The sequence below is a fragment of the Gymnoscopelus microlampas genome (genome assembly GCF_963454915.1).
Source record: "Gymnoscopelus microlampas genome assembly, chromosome: 3".
Classification (NCBI taxonomy): Eukaryota; Metazoa; Chordata; class Actinopteri; order Myctophiformes; family Myctophidae; genus Gymnoscopelus; species Gymnoscopelus microlampas.
Window position 1 is genome coordinate 14908920 of NC_139940.1, and position 19306 is coordinate 14928225.

Here is a 19306-nt window from a genome sequence, read left to right on the forward strand (position 1 = left end):
CCTTCATGCTCCTGCCCTGTAATAGCTCTTTATCATTGGCTGATCTGCATGCACCGATATTTATCCTTCCACACTTGAGAGCCAAGATGACCTCAGCCGCACACACGGCAAAACATGTTTGATACTTCCTAGAGTCACAAGAAGTGCTGTTTTCCTATGATCAAATGGACAAAAGCCAGGAGTTCTCATCACGTCTTTTAAGGCAGTGTTTCTCAACCCATGCATCATGACCCAAAAGACATTCACACAAAACAAAGACATACAAAACATTTTAAAATAGTTCAATTAGCCAATCTACATCGACACATTGAGCTTGTCGATTGGCTAACTTGAACTATTTAAAAATGTTTTTCAAAATATTAATGGCAAAGAAGTTTAGGGATAAGGGGTAAGGCATCGCCCAAGATAGGGCCCAGAGGGTCAAATCTGGTAACATGGGACAATTTGTCCGCAATTTCAACAAAAAATGACCTTACCCTCCCTTTTGTGGCATCACTGCCATGATGTAGGCCTTCTTGCGCTTATTAGAGCAAGGTAGGAATAAACACAACATGGCTTAGCTGTTACAGATGACCAGATTATAGTCAACACTGTAGGGTTATGATTTCATGGAGACGGTAACATTTTAGTTCCAAGCAAATCCAGTTGAAAACTACTGTCTTTAGCCATTAAGACCTGAGGAAGATTCTACAAATGCCCTCTAAATCAGTAGTTCTCACACTTTCAAGATTTCTCTAAAATGTTCAGAAATAGCACATGTACAAGCTCGCAGTGCAGCACAAAGTGACGCACTGTGAGCTTGTATATGTGCTATCTTTGAATAGCCAATGCAAAAATCTGATATCTGCAAAAAGCTGATAACTGCTTCATGTTCACGTTGGTTCAGCCCAGTGCCACAGAATCAACAGTTACATTGTGCTTTTGCAGTATTAATCAAATCATATTTGCTATTACTGTGTGTGATTTGTGTGCGTCTATTCCAATATGGAATATTTTCTGGAGGTTAGTGTGTAGGGGCATTTGATTGTCATGTAGCAAGAGGATAGGCTTTTCATTATTGTGCTTACATGTAAACAAAATAATAATTGCACAACGCTGTGTAGTTGTGTGAAGTTCAGAAGAGCGGTGACCATTTTCTCTTTCTTTATGATAGGCCTGCATCGCTCACTAAAAGAACAGGAAAGTTGTTGAGAGGAAGTGGTAACCCTGTGAGAGTATGGCGGTTATCTAAATTATAACAGTATAATAAACTGTGCAATATCGTCCTTTAATGTTAATCTGTCAGTGTATCCAGTTATGTATCATGGAGGTCAAGTGCATGCAGGGTTTCACCTGATTTTACCCATTATATCAGGCTGCAGGTGTGTTAACCATATGTTAAAACACCAACTCATTGCATCCCTACTCTCAACCCATTGTGATCTTGTAGATCGGCTATTTTCGGCACTACATTTTGTAAGCGAAAACAGGAGATGGCCAGAAGGGGCCTAGAGCCCTGGGGCACTCCAGTCAACTAAGTATAAAGGGTTCAAGTTAATTAGTGAAATTAGCTAGTTGAGTGTTTGGATAGAATGAAAACTTGCATACACTCAGGCCTCCATGGCATATGACTGGACACTGCTGGTCTATGTGGACAGGGGATGCACTTTAGAGTGAAAGAGTAGCGTGCTTATTTTAGAACAGCTTTCTTGGTATTACAGTAGCTTTCACCAATGAATATCATACAAAATGTTTTAAAAAAAAGCTTTGTGATTTGTTCATGTCGTTTCTCTAATCAACTTATTAACCTGGTCAGCTTATTGGATCAAAGCTAGCATTTGATTCAATAATGTAGCAACTAGCAAGAAATGAATGTTGCAGTATTACTATACAGTAAGTTCATAAGGGTCACTTGATGGAGTTTTCAGACTTTTCTGAATAAACTATAAGTATGAGTTTTGCCTCGTCTTTCTCTTGATGAGCAACCACACAGACTTCATGAAAACCAACAAGGTCTTAAGAAAATCAAAAGTATTTTACTTCAAAATATAAAATAAACCACAATAAGACGGTGGTAATTTACAACTCATGGGAAGCAGTCAAAATGTACCTGGCATGACACTGACATCTCTTGTTAAAAGAACCACACCAGTCCAGGACTTTTAGCCATTAGCAGAATATAGATCTCAACCAACATTTTTAAACATCATTCACTGCCTTTCATGTTGAAAAATACTATTTGACTTTATAGGTAATTCATCCTTTTGAAAAATAACTATGCTGTTTATTTTATCTACAATTACAGTATTACTTTAATACAGCTGCTGAAACAGTGAGTTTCTAGATACATTCTGTAATGCTTATTGAATATGGACAGACAAACACCATATCAAAAAAATAAACCACTTTGGGGGAAAATGGTAAAGGTTTATGTAAACTATGTGGCCAATATTAACAATGAGCAATGGCATGGTCCTTTAAGGTTCACAAAACGAATACAAAGTTGACAACAAAGTGACATAACTGAATCGCTTCCCAATGCAGTTATACCAAATCAAAGTCTCTATTCTGGTGGCATCGAATCATTTGCCATGGATGGCTGAGCATGTGCAGGTTTTCTTTACAACCAAACACTACACCAGCTGATTTAGCTAATTACTGTAAAACTCCTTCAACAGAGATGGTTTAGTGAAATCAGCTTGTATAGTAGTATTTGTGCCCTCCATGGCATATGAATGGCCACCACTGTGAATCTATTCCGATGGAACTGTACAGTGGAGAGCCAACAGTGTCGGGTGGTGATCCACATGGTCCCCCGACATTCACATTCTGTATTTACAGGAACGCCAGCGCTTTAGTCTGAGTCGCCATCCGCCGCGCCTACTGCTCCCACTGCGTCAGCCAGCTCCAGCTCACTGCCTTGCAGACGGTCCCCTGGATGGATGGATGGATGGATAGAGAGCGAGAGAGAGAGAGCGAGAGAGAGAGAGAGAGCGAGAGCGAGAGCGAGAGAGAGAGACAAAAATGTATTTTTTATTCATAATGTTCCATTAATTTTCAACAACAGAAACACAATTTAATCGCAATTATTTGAGTGATAATTAATCGTCTACTTAAATTTGTAATCTTGACAGCCCTATATGGGTCTTCAGAAAGACACCTCCCATCATAAACATCTATCAAAAACAAAAACACCACCTGAACATACAATTAAACCACTATGTTCAGCTGGTTTTCCCTCTACGCCAAAACGCGTCTGTCGAAGGCCTATTTTTAGAGCGTAAATTTAGATCATTCAACAGTGACGGAATCACATCAGTGATGTTATCAGGTGGTTTGGAGCCTCCGCCGAGTCTGGAAACCACCAAGCAATTAACCTAATAATGCATGCGTAGACACAACCACTGATAACATGCCAAAGCAGCAGAATGGTGGGCAGTGGGCAGGCCATACTCACGTATAAGTTCTGCGATGGCTCTCTGTGTTCTTCTCTCCAGCTTCTCCAGTTTCTTCGCCACGTCTCGCTTTAGATCCCTAGTACATTCATAATCACAATGACAACGCAAAGCTTGATTTAGACTTAGTTGTACAATGGAGTCCCATGCAAAAACAATGCAGATATACAAGGTCAATGTATGATTTTGATCAATCATGTGCATAAAAAACTAAAACTAAAAAGAAAACATCTTACCAATCTGGCTTTCTAGGAGCAAGGTTAGCCAAATCCTATAAAATAAAAGTAGGACACAGGTGTGAGTGGGAAACACAAACTACAACACAGTGTGGGCTGCATAATGTATATGCTGAAATATAGAAAAAATATTTTCTTTTAACGAAAGATGTTTCAGAGAGCTTCCTAAATTGCACAGTATTCCGGTGAAGCCAAACAAATTCTAAACATTAGCATCCACTACCTGTCCTGTACTCCTAAATGAAGAGCACAGCAAAGAAAATAAGTAAATAAATAAAAAGGCTAAAATTAATGAATGAAAACAAACATCATAATACTCATATGACTGTCAACACGTTATAGTCCAACAGGAAGGACAATTGGACTAGGCCAAAAGTCTGCTTACCACTTCTTCAATGATGGGCTCTGGCTTTGCTGCCTCAAGCTGATCCTTAACTTTATCTTCGACTGAAAACAAAGAATGAGCACAACATATGATACAGTCGATCACATGACGCATGAGTTCTTCATAAGCTTTACGTTCACCAACAAAGACAAACAAAACACACATCAAGAGCTCTGAGATCCTGTCACCATTAAGCAGAGCCATTTCTAAGCTGACGTTCCTAAAGGAAGCGTTCTCACCTGATGCAGGCTTGGCTTTGGGTACCTGGCGCTCCTTCAGCTCTTCATCCTCTGGGGTGTAATTCCTTAGTTTCAGCTCTCTGAGAACAGAGAAGGCAGTTATATAACACTCCACTGTTCTTCAGTCTTATTTCCATGTTTTTATTGGTAGGAGTAATAGTGCATATCAATCCATAGATATTCGCTGTAGGCAGGAAATTGAAAGCAACACACAGATTGTCCATGCAGTGACATAGTCATCAAAAACTACAGCCATCATAGGCGGCAAAGCTCCATGTTAAGAATGGGACAGAAACATTTGAGTATTGCATGTGATCAAAATGTTTCAGCGTTTATCGACACAAGTTACTGTCACAAATTGACTAAAACAACTCCACAACTTTGACTGTGGAGAATTAATTTAATGCCACCACCACATAACTGCAACATTCAACGATGGATGTTCCACCTCAGAACATGCATTACACGCCATTCCTCCCATCTGCCCATGCATGCATATACAGTACATCGTCTCTGTTGGGTGGGAACCTCATACAGCATGTCCAAAACGTACTTTTCAGGTTTCAAATTAAAAAATAGCAAAAGTAGCAGATCGACATGCTCAAAACGTGTTGCTTCGCGCCACGTTTTGACCTTGTAGATCGGCTACTGTTGATGCTTTTATGTGGCACTGTAGTGTGATCAAGTAGGGCATTAATTTACGAAAAAACATAAAATATTTGAATATGGAGATAAGAGCTTTCTTGCCGACAGCAAGGCTATACACTGTATGTTGCCGAGCACCAGGAGGTGGCAGTGTAGTCAAACGTTCTCCTCCAGAGATCAGGAGACAGAAGGACCATCTGTAGACCCTTTACAGCTGCACCTCTTGTGTCTGGGAGGGGGCTGTTAGGTCTTTTGGACCCCGGGAATAAGGCTCCCTTTTATCTGTTAGAACACATCTCATTAACACGATCCACCTGCTCTGTGGGGTTTGAGTCGAGATCGGCAAATAGCTGAGGAATGTCTTTGCTTTGTGCTTCTATTATGTAATCTTTCATCGCCCGTCTCTCTACACAGTGGAATTCCTGGCGAGTCTGGGTGATGGTTGTGTAGATTGTTCCTCGAGCCCAGAGCCCAGAGACAGACAGAGATACAAGGTCACAATTGTCAAGGGAACCTCCAGCGTGGAGGTTCTGTGAAGAGCAGCTGTCATATGCTGTATTTGATTTGAATAGGTTTGTTTTATTATTTATTTACTTACTTTGATCGCCACCTCAGGGAAGCATTGACACTTGCAATGAGTTGGTAGGCGGTCTGTGACTGTATAGGGCGTGTATTTAAGGCTATTAATAACTAAGACTTTTTGGGGTATTACTCAGTGGCTTCCGTTCCATTTTGTCGTATTTTTGGTCAAAAATATTTTCATGCATTTCTGTTTTGTTTATATTACAGAGAAGGGAAACCGGAAGGAGATGGTAGAGAGAGAGGTATGACCTTCAAACACAGGATATTGCAACTATGTGGACAGCACTAACTCCCAGCCACCAAGGTTGCCCCTGAGCAGTGATTGAACGGTGAGGCCACAGCGAAGAGGGCTATACTCTGGACACAACTATAACGGCCACACTGACCAACCACAGACAGAGTGATGCCTTGTATGGGTATGAGTAAGAATGCTAGTCATGTTCCGCTCTTGGCCGTGTCTTAACTCTACACATCTCATACCGCCTCTGAAGTCTCAACGACAGCAGTACTTGATACAATTGGGCAAAACACCACCTCTGCTTTCTTATACCACCTCAGATAGTTCTGATCTTAATTTCTGCAGGCTGTCTCAGCTCTTAAGCTCCTATTTAACTCATTCAGTGACAAGCTTATTTATGGAATTTTGTCTCTGAGTGCCACAGCCAAAATTCATTGTAAAAAAAAAGTGCTTAGGAGCCGAGATACAGCCTTTTTCAGTAAGAAATTAAACAAAGAGTGAATGGAGCAGCAAATCTTCAAATCATCATATCTTGGGTTCTGAACATGTTTTTTCCTAAGTATTAAAAAGAGATGACAGATTTTGCCGACCTAATCTCTTCAGGAAGGATTTGCTCAAGGGCATGCTAATTGTGGTTGTCAAGGGAGCGGACAGCTCATGCCGCTACATGAAAACGGAAGCAGCTCTGGACGCGAAAGACTTTAGTAACTGGTGAAGTAAAAAGAGTGTGGATATTGAGACATAGTTGAAAATCAGAAAATCTCTTCATTATATCAACATAGTTAATGCACATAGGCTGGTCTCATTTTTAAAGCTGAAGAGGTGTTTCTTCTTAAATACACCTAATAAGATTTCCCTGGGAATATAGTGTGATTATTCATGTGGAATGTGCCAGGAGGTCTGGACAGTCATCAACCGGAGGGCTTGACATACTTTATGAATAAAGCCCATTGATTCCCTTTGAGATTCATTTGACGACAAAATGCATTTACTGCTTACTGACAATTGTGCTCTGCAACACCCTTGTTTGGTAATCTGTTTTCTCATGTTTTTCTAAATATTTTAAGCACATCACCGTATTACTGTGTGGCAATGTAGGGGCTAGAAGAGGGTCTCTATGTGTGTGTGTGCGTGGCGCGTGCGTGTCCAGAGCTAATCTCGCAAACCACTATTAGACCGGTGAAAAGCCAATAGGCCATGGAAGTAAATCCCTTGATATTTTTTCACATACTGTATGATTTATACTTTTTGAAATATGTATATATATATATTTAAAAAATATATATATATCCTGGAAGTCAATTGAGGTCAAACTGGTCAAAAAAAAGTCCCAAATATGGAGAACCAGCCGTCACTGGCCACATGACATCTGAGATACATGTTAGCCCCGCCGTTATTAGATCCATCTTATTAGATTAGAGTAGTACAGTAGAGATAGACAGGAGGTAAAAAAGAGAGATGACCTGGATTGGAACCTATCACCTTGCGATTAGGTCTGTGACCATGGTCTGTGAAAACAGTATGTGGTTCAGCCCCCAGAACACAGAGCTCCCATGAAATGTTAATACTCTGCAGCACACGATACCGCCTGTCTATCTTACACTCACACTTTGCTGTCTGTGCAGTCTGCACCTTGAATTAGTCCTTTGTAACAACAACACATCAGAACACATCCAGAACCAGTACCAGTACATTCTGTTCACACACAAACTCAGTGAATTAGGCCTGCAAGATTCATTCTCTGTCCACAATGACACACAGTCCCATCCTGTTAGACTAGAGGGAGTGTCTCTGAGGGCAGTTGGCGCACACAGTCATTAAACATAAACAATAGAAAAGGGCTCCTGTAGGATGAGGGAGATAGCTGCCCTTTCCTAGCGGCTGGCTAGAGAAACAAAGCCCAGTGGGCTGCAGGATATTTGAGCAGCTATTAACACAGGGCTGGGATCCAGGACAGAGTAAACATACTACAGTAATGTGTGTGTGTGTGTGAGAGAAAAAGAGAGAGAGATTAATGCAAATAGTTTGCATCAAAAGTATACTGTAGTTGATGGCTGATGTCTCATTCATACAGGTTGATGGCTTTATTCACAGTGCGGAAACTCAGAAAAATCTACCTTGTTCCAAATAAAAAATGCTTGATTTATCACCACATAATATTCACGTTCTTTGTGAATGTACTCATGACACTAACAACAGTTAGACAACAGCATATTTTCTGGAAAATTAATCGCACAAAAACTGCCCCCGGTGTGTAAAGGACGTTAAAAGCCACGCTGTGTGCGTTTGTGTGTGATGATGAACCAACCTATGCTTCTGTTCTTCCTCCACCACCTCTTCTTCTTCAAAAGGTCTCTTCCTGTCAGGTTCTCCATCCTCCAACTCTCTTCCCTGTTTGGAAGTCAATAAAACATTGTTAAAATAACGCTCGCTTCCAGTACAGTATTCACGATGAAAATAACCATTCTTTCACCAGTTGCCTTATTGATCCATTATTTATACGAAAGTCTTGGGGGGGGGGGGGAGATTTAACATTGCTCCAGCCAATCGTGTTTAAGTTAAGATACAATGGCAGTATATCGCATAGATCCAGGTACGTTAGTATTTGCATACTGTAGGTAAACAGAGCACAACCTCTATAGATGGTGTGATTTGAGAGGCAAATTAGAGGCAAATGAAACTACAGTCATTTGCATTTTTGTACTTTCACATTTCTGACATTGGGTTGTTCAAGCAGTATTTTAGCTTCAGGGATTAGACTCAATCAGGTCAAACCAGGCCCCACTAGGATTGGTTCTGGGTTTTGCAGGGAAAATGTGTGGCAAGAATTATGGCCAGAAAGTAGGTCATGTTCTGCGGTTTTACCCAAAATGTATTGTTATTGTTATGTTATTTTATACTGGCTACAGCAAGCTGGTGAAGATGTTTTGGTACTCACCACCAAACCTATTCAATAAAACGAAACAAGCAATGTCAGGGGAATTCTCAACCGCAGAAGCACATGCTCAGTTTCCATCTGTTGCCTCATTCAAATCTCATGCTCAGTTCAAGAAATAAGCCCCTGAGCTGAGCCCTCAGCCTACAGTACTGTACACCGGTAAAAAAATGTGTATAAAATACAAATGACATCGGGCTAAAGTGAGAAAGTATAACAAAGGACAATGAACCCCACCCAACTCCCCATTTTTTCCTGAAGAGCCTTCCTGTCCACCTGCAAGAACAATTCAGGAAACTGAGTCATTCTTCAAGTACAGTGCAGCAGGAAAACAGCAATGTCAACGTCATCTATCAAACACACGGCTAAGGCCCAAGCCAACAAGCTCTCTGATGTACAGCAGCTTATTTAGTCAAACACACTGAAGCCAAGGCTGTTCTGGCCTTGGAGCAAGGTTTCCTGTTCGAGGGGGAAAAACAAATAATCGGAGGACTCTCTCAAAGTGTCGCAGAAGAATAGGCTGAAGTCAATCAAGCTCTGGTGAGAAGTATAGGCTAAACCTAACCTACTCTGCATGAAAACACACATACAGCATTGGTTCTCAAAGGACCCAGGGGTCCTTGGGTGGGTTCGCAGGGGGTCCCCGGCAAAATGTGTTAATACAGCATCCCAATCATTTTAACCACTTTATCCATTTATAGTCGGCTATTCAAAAATAGCAGATGTACAAGCTCGCAGCGTGTCACTTCGTGCCACGCTGCGAGCTTGTACATCTGCAATTTTTGAACATTTCTGAAAATCTTAGAATAATTGTTGAATCATTTTGAATATTTTAACACAAATCTTCTTCTGGGGGTCCCTGGCACAAAATATTTTCAGATGGGGGGTCAGTGGCCAAATATATATCAATTTGGGGGTCCTTGGTACAAAATAGTTTGAGAACCGCTGACATACAGGACCAACTGAGGACCAAGTGAAAAACTAAACTGTTGAGTCATTTATTTACTGGTAAACCAATGATTATTCTGTGCCGTGCAATATCTAGGCCAATGCCTAACACACAGACGCACAACACAGTTTGATTGAAATCAGTCAGTATTGTGAGACGCAAGATGTACCCACTTGACATTTTAAAAGATAGACATTTGAAAATATAGGCAGTTGGATAAGTGATTGGGAACCAACGGTTTCTGAGCCATGTGGCCCATAGTTGGATACAAGCATGAATGATAACAGTATTTTTTCCCAGGCATATTCAGCAGAGCTCATGGATTAAAGCAAAAATACAACCTCACGACTTGTTGGGCCAAGTCCTAATATGCGATTTGTTATATCCGAGACTATTAGGGTTTTATGGAAAATGCTTCTACACATATTGCTAGTTTGACTACTTAAAATGCTCTAATCTAGAAAAAATATATATAACCGAAAATAGCCTATCTACAAGCTCTCAAGAGCTTGTAGATAGGCTATTTTCGCGTGGCGACTGAGAACTTCAATCCATGAGAGCTGCATATGAACAGATCTATAGCAGGTGTTAGATGCCTTAGGTGCCTTTTGTCTTCACAAAGAGTGTGTAGCCAAAGGCAGTTTGTTTTGATGGACTGCAATTGGAAATGCGTTATTTCCATGTATGTATTTCTTTATTTTTTTAAGCGAACATTTAAGGGCATTTACATATAATTTTGGGGGTCCTTGACATGAAAAAGTTGGAGCACCACACTGATATATACAACATACGGTTACTAGGATTTAGAAAACATTTTAGATATGTATTTGTTTTTTGTTTATATTTGAGTACATGGCTGATAAGGGCACAGGCTCTTATGATGCGTTTCATGAGCAATGTGTTGAGTCACAGCATCATTCAGACATTCAGCCCCGGACGCTCTTGAGTGATTGAAACATACGACTGAGTAAAAGCTAATGGATGTACATGGAGAATTATTTCTTTGGTGTGATGATCAAAATCCACCCACAAATCGATGGAGATGGTGTGTTAAAGGACCACTTTACCGATATTCAGCCTATTTATCTTCATATAATTGGTCTGCACTAGGCTGAGTAGGCTCATTTTACGATTGGTCAATTTCTGTCTATTTGTCTACTTTCATCTTAGTAGGAGGGCTGAGAGAGAGAGAGCGTGAGAGAGAGAGAGAGCTCTCATGATGCGTTTCATGAACCATTAGTTGAGAGTTAGAGCGTCATGACATTCTGCCCGGGACGCTATTTTAGGTGATTGGAGTCCACTCAAAACTAAAAAATAGGTAGCTACAAATTGAAGGAGGGCATAAATGGACAAACTGCACTCAAAACTCATGTTGTGCTCTCCCCTGTTGATGTGCCACTGAAAATGTTTTTGTCAAGCTACCGAACTACATGGTGAAAAAAAAGCAGCTGAACTACTTGAAAGCTACATCATTCTGAAAGTAGTGAATCTAGTCACAAGCTACTCGGAAATGTAAGACACACTGATGTGTGAGATCATTCACCTGAAAGTATGGCACTGGGACAAATGATCCAGTCTCTTTATTGCTTAACATTTTCAAAAAGTTAAAATCAGTTAACACGGCAGCCGAAACCACTTAACACTAGTTGCACTTTTTCTGTGATTGTATTCTTGCTCTGTAAAGCACTTTGAGCTGCATTTCATGTCATGAAAGGTGCTATACAAATAAGGTTTATCATTATTACTAACACAGCAGCCTGTTCAGTGGTATCGGCTGCCGTCAGATGGGTCAGATGGGTGGACCGGCACAAACGCTTTTGAGATTTTCAAGTGGGCCTTGATCCAGAAATGATTGAGGACCACTGCATTAGACAAACAAAAGCTGCAAAAGTACGTTTTGCCAGCATTGCAACAAAGGACAGCTGGGGAGCTACTTTTAAGATAATAGAATGTGCTCTGAGCATCAGGTTTAACCACTTAAGCCCCATATTTCGTCGTACAACAAATAGTGAAAATACCCGATCTACAAGCTCATAACGCACCATGACACACTGAGAGCTTGTAAATTGAATATATATAGGACCTCAATAGTCCACTAGGACTTTTTTGTGTAAATCCGTCTAGACCAAGTGTGTATGACTGTACTCGTGCCGTTTGCATTTCTGTCTAATAAAATATTCAATCAATTGATCAGATATTTTTTATCTTTTGTTTGTTTTATTGCCAAAATAGGGAGGCCAGACTTAATCAGTACAGAGAATACGAATAGAATTAGTTGTATTGATCTGCAAACATCATCACCAGTCCTGTAAGGCCAATGCTGTATGTGTTTGTTCAGCACACTTGTAAACAGAAAGTTAGTAAATTAACAGTCATCGTGCTCAGCTATATTTATGCATTGTTAGTCCACACTGTCCTCTCTCTTCACCGTCCTGTCTCCCGCTTCACCGCCCTGTCTCTCGCTCTTCACCGTCCTGTCTCTCTGTCGTCACTGTCCTGTCTCGTCTCTCTTCATCGTCCAGTATCTCTCTCCTGTCTCTCTCTTCATCGTCCTGTATCTCTCTCCTGTGTCTCTCTCTTCATCGTCCTGTATCTCTCTCCTGTGTCTCTCTCTTCATCGTCCTGTATCTCTCTCCTGTGTCTCTCTCTTCATCGTCCTGTATCTCTCTCCTGTGTCTCTCTCTTCATCGTCCTGTATCGCTCTCCTGTCTCTCTCTTCATCGTCCTGTATCTCTCCTGTCTCTCTCTTCATCGTCCTGTAGCTCTCTCCTGTCTCTCTCTTCACCGTCCTGTCTCTATTCACTATCCTGTCTCTCTTTGTCCATTATTCACAATGAGCTGAACATATACACAGTACAATTCTAATCAAAACTTCATGTCCACAATACATGTGTTCAAGCTACAATCCATAAATGTTTTATGTCCCTCCCAACTAACCTTGCATCACCAGGCTCCCAACGGAGAAAAAAATGCATAATGTCCAAACTACAATAATGGTGAAGCTAGAGCCCCATCCGGACACTATTGTGCAGTGCCAGGGAGCATTTGTGTTAGAAGAGTTTTTGAAAACAGATCTACAAGCTCACAATGTGTTACAATAGATCTGCTATTTTCAAATAATACATTTGAATTTGATTTAAAAAAAGTGCTCATTCCATTGACCCAGTGGAAACAAGCCATATGCCTTCTTGGGTTTAAAATCCTCTCAGCAGACATTGTATTGCACTCTACTTTCTAAAGTATTCAATCAATCAATCAATCAATCATGTGGCCTAAATTGCTTCTTTTGGGCTTGTTTTTCTAGACCTGGTTACTTGTTTCTCTCTCAAAACCTGGCAACACTGGTGATGGGCAGCATTGATTAATACACTATCTGTAGCTACTAGCTAGCAGCATTTAAGCATCACTACGCGCCATATTATTATGTATTTCACTTGTTATCGTATGCTCGTTATTATACACACAAGTACACAAGAAAGAAACATTGAAAGAGAATAAAGGTAGCACTAGAAAACTAGCTATACCAGGCTAGCTAGCTAGCTAGCTTGGCTAACTGTGTGTTTGTGTAAACATGCTTCTCTTCAGAGTTGTGTCTCGTTATTAGGACGAGGAATCACCGCTCATTGTACATCATGTACCTGAATGTGTCTGCTTTTCAGTGCCTTCAGCCTCTCCTTCCTCTTCAGAGCTTGTTCCTGTAAGGAGCCGACGTGTTTCTCCATGTTTACCTCCTCACGTTGTTCTCAACAATCTGTTGTATTGACAATCCATTGGTCTGGCCTGACCAGGGTTTACAACGGAACGCCGAGTGCATCGATCCAGGTGGCATGTTGCCAGGTCTTATGCATGCTTGCCTGAAATTATCTGTAAGTATTTAATCGACCACTTCTATTAATTATGTAAAACAATATATATATAATTCATTATATCCTACAATACGTTTTAAGCTATCAGTAGATAGTTTAGTTTCGAAAAAGTTACATTTAGCAAAAGGTAGGATGAGGATTAGGTTTCATAGAGTGCTTCTTATGAACACATTTTATTTTCAGTCATTCATATTTGTGAATGCCACTGGTAGAAAAAGTACTCAAATGTTTTACTTAAAACAAAACGACGCATTGTGAGCTTGTAGATCTGCTATTTTTTTATATAGGGATAAAGTGGTTAATGCATGTTTTGTAATAATACAAATCTACAAAGTAACTAGTATAAGTTTTCAAATAATTGGAGTGGAGTAAAAAGTACAATATTTGCCTCTGAGAATGGAGTAAAGAAAGAAGTAAAAGTACTGAAAATTTAAAATACTCCAGTAAAGTAAAGATTCCTCAAATTTGTACCTAAGTAGTAAGTTACTTTACTCCACTGGTGAATGCCTTGGCTTACATATTCTACGCTTTATTATGAAGGAATTCTTGTAAATGTAAAGCATGCGCTGAATGCCACCCTCACCCTGGCATGGCTGTCATCATGCCAGTGACAGAGGTCCTGGTGAGGAATGTAGGGCATTGCCATGGCAATACAGCTGCCTTCACGGTCACTGTGTGGCCATCCTCCTATTGACCAACAGGAGCCAGCAATAACACAACCAGCAGGGTTCAATATCACATAAAAACTTGTGTTAAAAGACAGTGGGTTGCTTTAGATATGATCAGTGGTGAAAAAGTAGCCAACTCAGATTATAAAAAATGTTTTACCATAATGAAGAAATACTTGAGTAGAATTACAAGAGTATTGGCATCAGAATATACTTAACCAAAACATGAAAGCACATTCATTCATTATGCAGAATGGCCAATAGTAATGCAAATGCATTGATGTGTTCACCACATTAACGTTCTACTTTATGTGCTGTTGGGTATTAATAACCTATAATAGGCCTAATGCACCATCATTTATCACTTAATGAACATTTTGTAATAATAATCTAATTCTTTAAAATAACAATAGCTATCAATTAATTACTTTAGGAGTAAATGTAAATATTGGAGTAAAAAGTCCACTATTTACCTCTGAGATGTAGTACAGTAAGTATACAGTATTGAAAAATACCTCAAAATTGTACTTAAGTAAGTACTGTACAGTATACTTATACTGTACTGGATCACCACTGGATATGATGTACAGTATATGGCATGGCATAGTTTTTGTGTGGACAGAACCACAATGAGTCACATAAAGAGGACATTGTTGGAAGTTGTTAACACTAACTAATTGCTACTAATAAAGTGGCTCATCAGTGTGTAGAACTTTTAGAACTCACACTGTGGAATAATTACACACTGGTCTACATTATGGTCATAAAGGTATAATGATGCAGTTCTGGCACACCTATTATAAGGTAACATGACATTTCTACACTTTAATTTAGACTTTACAGTCAGAGTGTACGTTTTATACACTTTACAAACTTCACACTTTATTACTTATTGTCTTACTTACTTTAAATTAGCACTATGTAACTTTCCTCTTCTACGCTGGATTTGAACCCGGTTTCCTGCGCAAATGCTGAACTTTTTACCATTGAGCTAATAGAGCAGGCCTGCTTGCTCGGGGATAAATAGAATCTTGACCATCAGGTCAAAATTCGTATCAGACCCTGTGTCTAGGTGAGACATGACCTTTGACATGTTCTAAATGTCTCAATAGAAGAGCAGGGAGACAACAAGTTATATTGTATTAAATACTCTACTATACAGATTGGACAAAATTACATTTTATTCATAAAAGAAAAGTTACATAGTGAGGCTTTAACTATTACTGCATGCCTTACTTATTTCCCTTGTATTATATTTGCTTGTTGACAGTGGTGGAGTCTGTCACAACAACATTTAACTGTTCATTCACACATGAGCATGTGACATACAATATTTTAATCTTGGATATTTTATTGAATTAGTATAAGACGATTTACATGCTTTAAACCCAAAAACCCTATAGCCCAGTGGTTCTCAAACGTTTTCATGTCAAGGACCCCCAAATTGATATGTAGTTGGCCGCGGACCCCCATCTGAAAATGCTTTGTGCCAGGGACCCCCAGAAGAGAAGATTTGTGTGAGAGAAAAAAATCAAGATAAAAAAAGAAATGTTCGAAAATAGAAGTGGTGCGCTATGAGCTTGTATATCTGCTATTTTTGAATAGCCAACGTATAGAATATGGTTAAAGTGGTTAAAATGATTGTAATCCTGTATTCACAAATTTAGCTGGGGACCCCCTGCGAACCCCCCCAGGGACCCTTGGGTCTCCGGACCCCACTTTGAAAACCACTGCTATAGCGTACCTGTGACCCCCAGGGCTCTATACTTGGTCCCCTCCTTTTTTCCCCTTTACACTAAATGTCTTTGCCAAAAATAGCCGATCTACAAGCTCACAACACGTCGTAACTAAATGCTTGTGAGCTTGCAGATCTGCTATTTTCACTGAATGTTCACCACTCTTCTCCGTTCAGACGTCAACATCTTTATTATTCATTTTTTGAATTCTTTGACCTTTAAAAGTATTTTGAAAAGTGTGGGCATTCATGGTTCCGAGTAAGCCTACATATTCTTTCTCAAATTAATATTTTAACTGTGTGTGTGTGTGTGTGTGTGTGTGTGTGTGTGTGTGTGTGTGCGTGTGCGTGTGCGTGTGCGTGTGTGTGTGTGTGTGTGTGTTTCTAATTGAAAACCTGTCTGAATGGAACAGACAGTGATTCCTGTATCCATATAAAAACATGTGATGAATCAAAATCATCCTGTAACCAATGAACAAATGATTCATAATGATTCTAAATTGTTGCCTCTGCTACTGCAATGAATGCAAGAGTTAAGGTCAATGCATCTATTACAATATCAAAATAGGCTACAAAAACAGGCTACAAACATCCCCCCCCTTTACCGTAGTCATGGTCATTTTTCCCTTAAATATAGAGATATCATTAAACGTTGGGGCAAGTAGGCTACTCTACTGGTACACAACGTTCTTCACTTAATTTATATAAGAACAAATTGAAGGATGTTCTGATTGCAGGTCACATAATGTCACATTCATTATTACACATTCCCTGATAACTTTTTTGTTTGGTTTATTTTTTGTCTATTCCCTGTTTGCTTGTTTGCAATATGGATTTGACACCCTGTAAAATCAGATATGTCAACTATGTTTGCTAATCCTTATTATCAGTAATCTTGTCATTGGTATAATCAGGTATAATCACGTATTTCAACTGTTTTGCACCCCGTCCGTCCATCTGTCCATTCGTCCGTCCGTCCCATAGAGGTATAATATAACGGGTCCGTCCATGTCATGCCAGAACAGAGCCTCTGCCCCAAATTTTTCACATGGGCCTGTTATAGCGCCACCAGGAGGCCGATTTTTGCACGTGAAACTTTGCACGCTCATTCTCACTAGGCCGAGGAAGACATGCCACCCTTTTCACATTGTCCTGTTGTAGAGCCACCAGGAGGCCGATTTTTGCTAAACATATTTTTTGCTACCTTTGCTTCTTTTCAACAGATTTCTAGAAAGTATAATCTGCCTAGAACCCACTTTTTCCGGTATTTGCAAGCCCGTGATTTTGTTCGTAGGAAATTTACCAGTTTCCCGACTATTCCACCTAATTCACCCGTAGACATACTTATAGCATCTGCTCCTGTTACCCTTAAGGGGAAGATATCCTCGCTTTATACCACATTATTTGATCTTTACCATCAACCACTGCATATAAAAGCCTTTGGGCCGACGATTTGGGGGAGGATATTCCTGACGCAATCTGGAATGCCATTATGGATCGTGTTCATACTTCATCAATATATGCGAAACACGGGGTATTGCAATGTAAATTCTTTCACCGAGTGTACTGGACCAAGGTCAGGTTAGCCAGGATTTATGCTGATGTTGACCCAACGTGCGATAGATGCCACCAGGCTCCAGCCAATCTTTTTCATATGTTTTGGACCTGTCCTTCCTTACACTCTTATTGGTCATCTATATTTGATACTATTTCTGATGTTTTACAGAGGCCCATAGATCCATCCCCTATTATCTCCCTTTTTGGCGTTCTCCCTGAGACCATTTCTCTGCCCAAATATCAATCAGACTTTGTTGCTTTTGTGACTTTGGCGAGACGTCTTATTTTGACCCATTGGAAGAAAACATATTCACCCTCCCATTCCCGCTGGATTTGTGATATACTATACTTTTTAAAATTAGAAAAAATTAAATACACATTGCGTGGCTCTATCTCAAAATTCGATAAGGCATGGCAGCCTTTTCTATCGCACGTTGATAATCTTGCACTCGATCCCCCAACGGAACCTGAATGAGTCTGTAACCTGCATATATGGAAGTATCCAATCTGATATATGATGAACCCTTGGTGTGTGCCTGCTTATCACCTCACTGACATGTACAATTGCTTTCAATGACCTGTGCCAACTCGATGTAGCGTTTATAGATCATGGACTGTTTTCTATATACATACATGTTTTTGGAGATTTTACGTTGTGTATTTGTTTTGTTGTCTGTTATTATTTTCTTTGTGAGTGTTGTCTGTTTTTTGTTTTGTTTTGTTTGGATGTTGTTTATATCTTACTCTCACTGTTTGGAGATACTCTGTTTATTTGCTTATTTGCCTCAGTTAATGTCTGTACTACCTATGAGTATGTAAAACAACAAAAACGAATAAACAAAACGTTTAAAACAAAACAAAAAAAAAAACATATTTTTTGCTATTACTCCTACATATTTTGTCCAAACATAATGCAAATCGGTACACATTATCTCTATAGTCATGTGATCATGACAGATCTGTCCGATTCTTCATATTCCATGCTGATTGGCGACTTTTGAACATTGCTGGCCCACACAATAACCTGCCTGACCTGGCGGAGACCTGTGCTCCGAGGAGCACTTTCTTATACTGCAATCATGTCATTTGTAATTCTATATAATCATGCGTGCCAACTTTGTCACTCCAATGACCACTAGTAACTTATAATCTCCATATAATGTGGTATAACAGTGATTATAATAAATTATAAAAAATATTATCACAACTATGATAATTATAATACACTATGATCCTGGCCCCAAAAAATGGTGTTTGTCCAGCAATTACTTAATTATTAAGAAGCCTATTATAATAATACTTGACCTTATAAGTCATTATTGCATCTTCTGTTAAGACTCCTGGCTGCCACCTGCATGTCCCCCACAGGAGGACATGAACCTCCTCTTTGGCCTCTTCTCCTCCATGGCAGTTCCATCTTCATCATCCTTCTCCCAATGTACCCCTCATCATCATCCCTCCTTTTCAATAATTATACAGTGTTAAGCATGCAGGTTACAATGCAATAATGTATAACAAATATAGCCTAAGTATGTTCATATAATTAAATTATGGAGTCAAACAAAGCAGCTGTGCACAAACACACACACACACACACACACACACACACACACACACACACACACACGCACGCACCGTGCGTGCGTGTGTGTATCTTTAAGAGTATCAGCCCTACCTGTGTGTGTGTGTGTGTGTGTGTGTGTGTGTGTGTGTGTGTGTGTGTGTGTGTGTGTGTGTGTGTGTGTGTGTGTGTGTGTGTGTGTGTGTGTAACCTACCTACAGGCAACTTGTTGCTCTCTGTCATGTCAACAGTCAGTGGTGCGTGTCTTCTATGTGT

At 39.9% G+C, this 19306-nt stretch overlaps 1 protein-coding gene across 1 annotated transcript; it reads right to left on the reverse strand.

The window, feature by feature from the left end:
• Window positions 1-1995: 1995 nt before the first annotated feature.
• On the reverse strand, window positions 1996-13408 carry ccdc12 (coiled-coil domain containing 12). The gene is made up of 7 exons (XM_084053044.1): window positions 13282-13408; window positions 8068-8150; window positions 4295-4374; window positions 4056-4117; window positions 3671-3705; window positions 3437-3513; window positions 1996-2913 (listed from the first exon to the last, which is right to left on the reverse strand). Exons 1-7 carry the CDS (start codon window positions 13363-13365, stop codon window positions 2834-2836), a joined length of 501 nt encoding a protein of 166 aa, XP_083909170.1. The 5' UTR covers window positions 13366-13408; the 3' UTR covers window positions 1996-2833.
• Window positions 13409-19306: the final 5898 nt, after the last annotated feature.

Coding starts and splice junctions, on each gene's coding strand:
- ccdc12 (XM_084053044.1), bottom strand. CDS start 13,365: ATGGAGAAACACGTCGGCTCCTTACAGGAACAAGCTCTGAAGAGGAAG. Junction 4,375..8,067: donor GAGGAAGAACAGAAGCATAG/GTTGGTTCATCA, acceptor CTCTGTTCTCAG/AGAGCTGAAACTAAGGAATT. Junction 2,914..3,436: donor AGCCATCGCAGAACTTATAC/GTGAGTATGGCC, acceptor CCATCCATCCAG/GGGACCGTCTGCAAGGCAGT.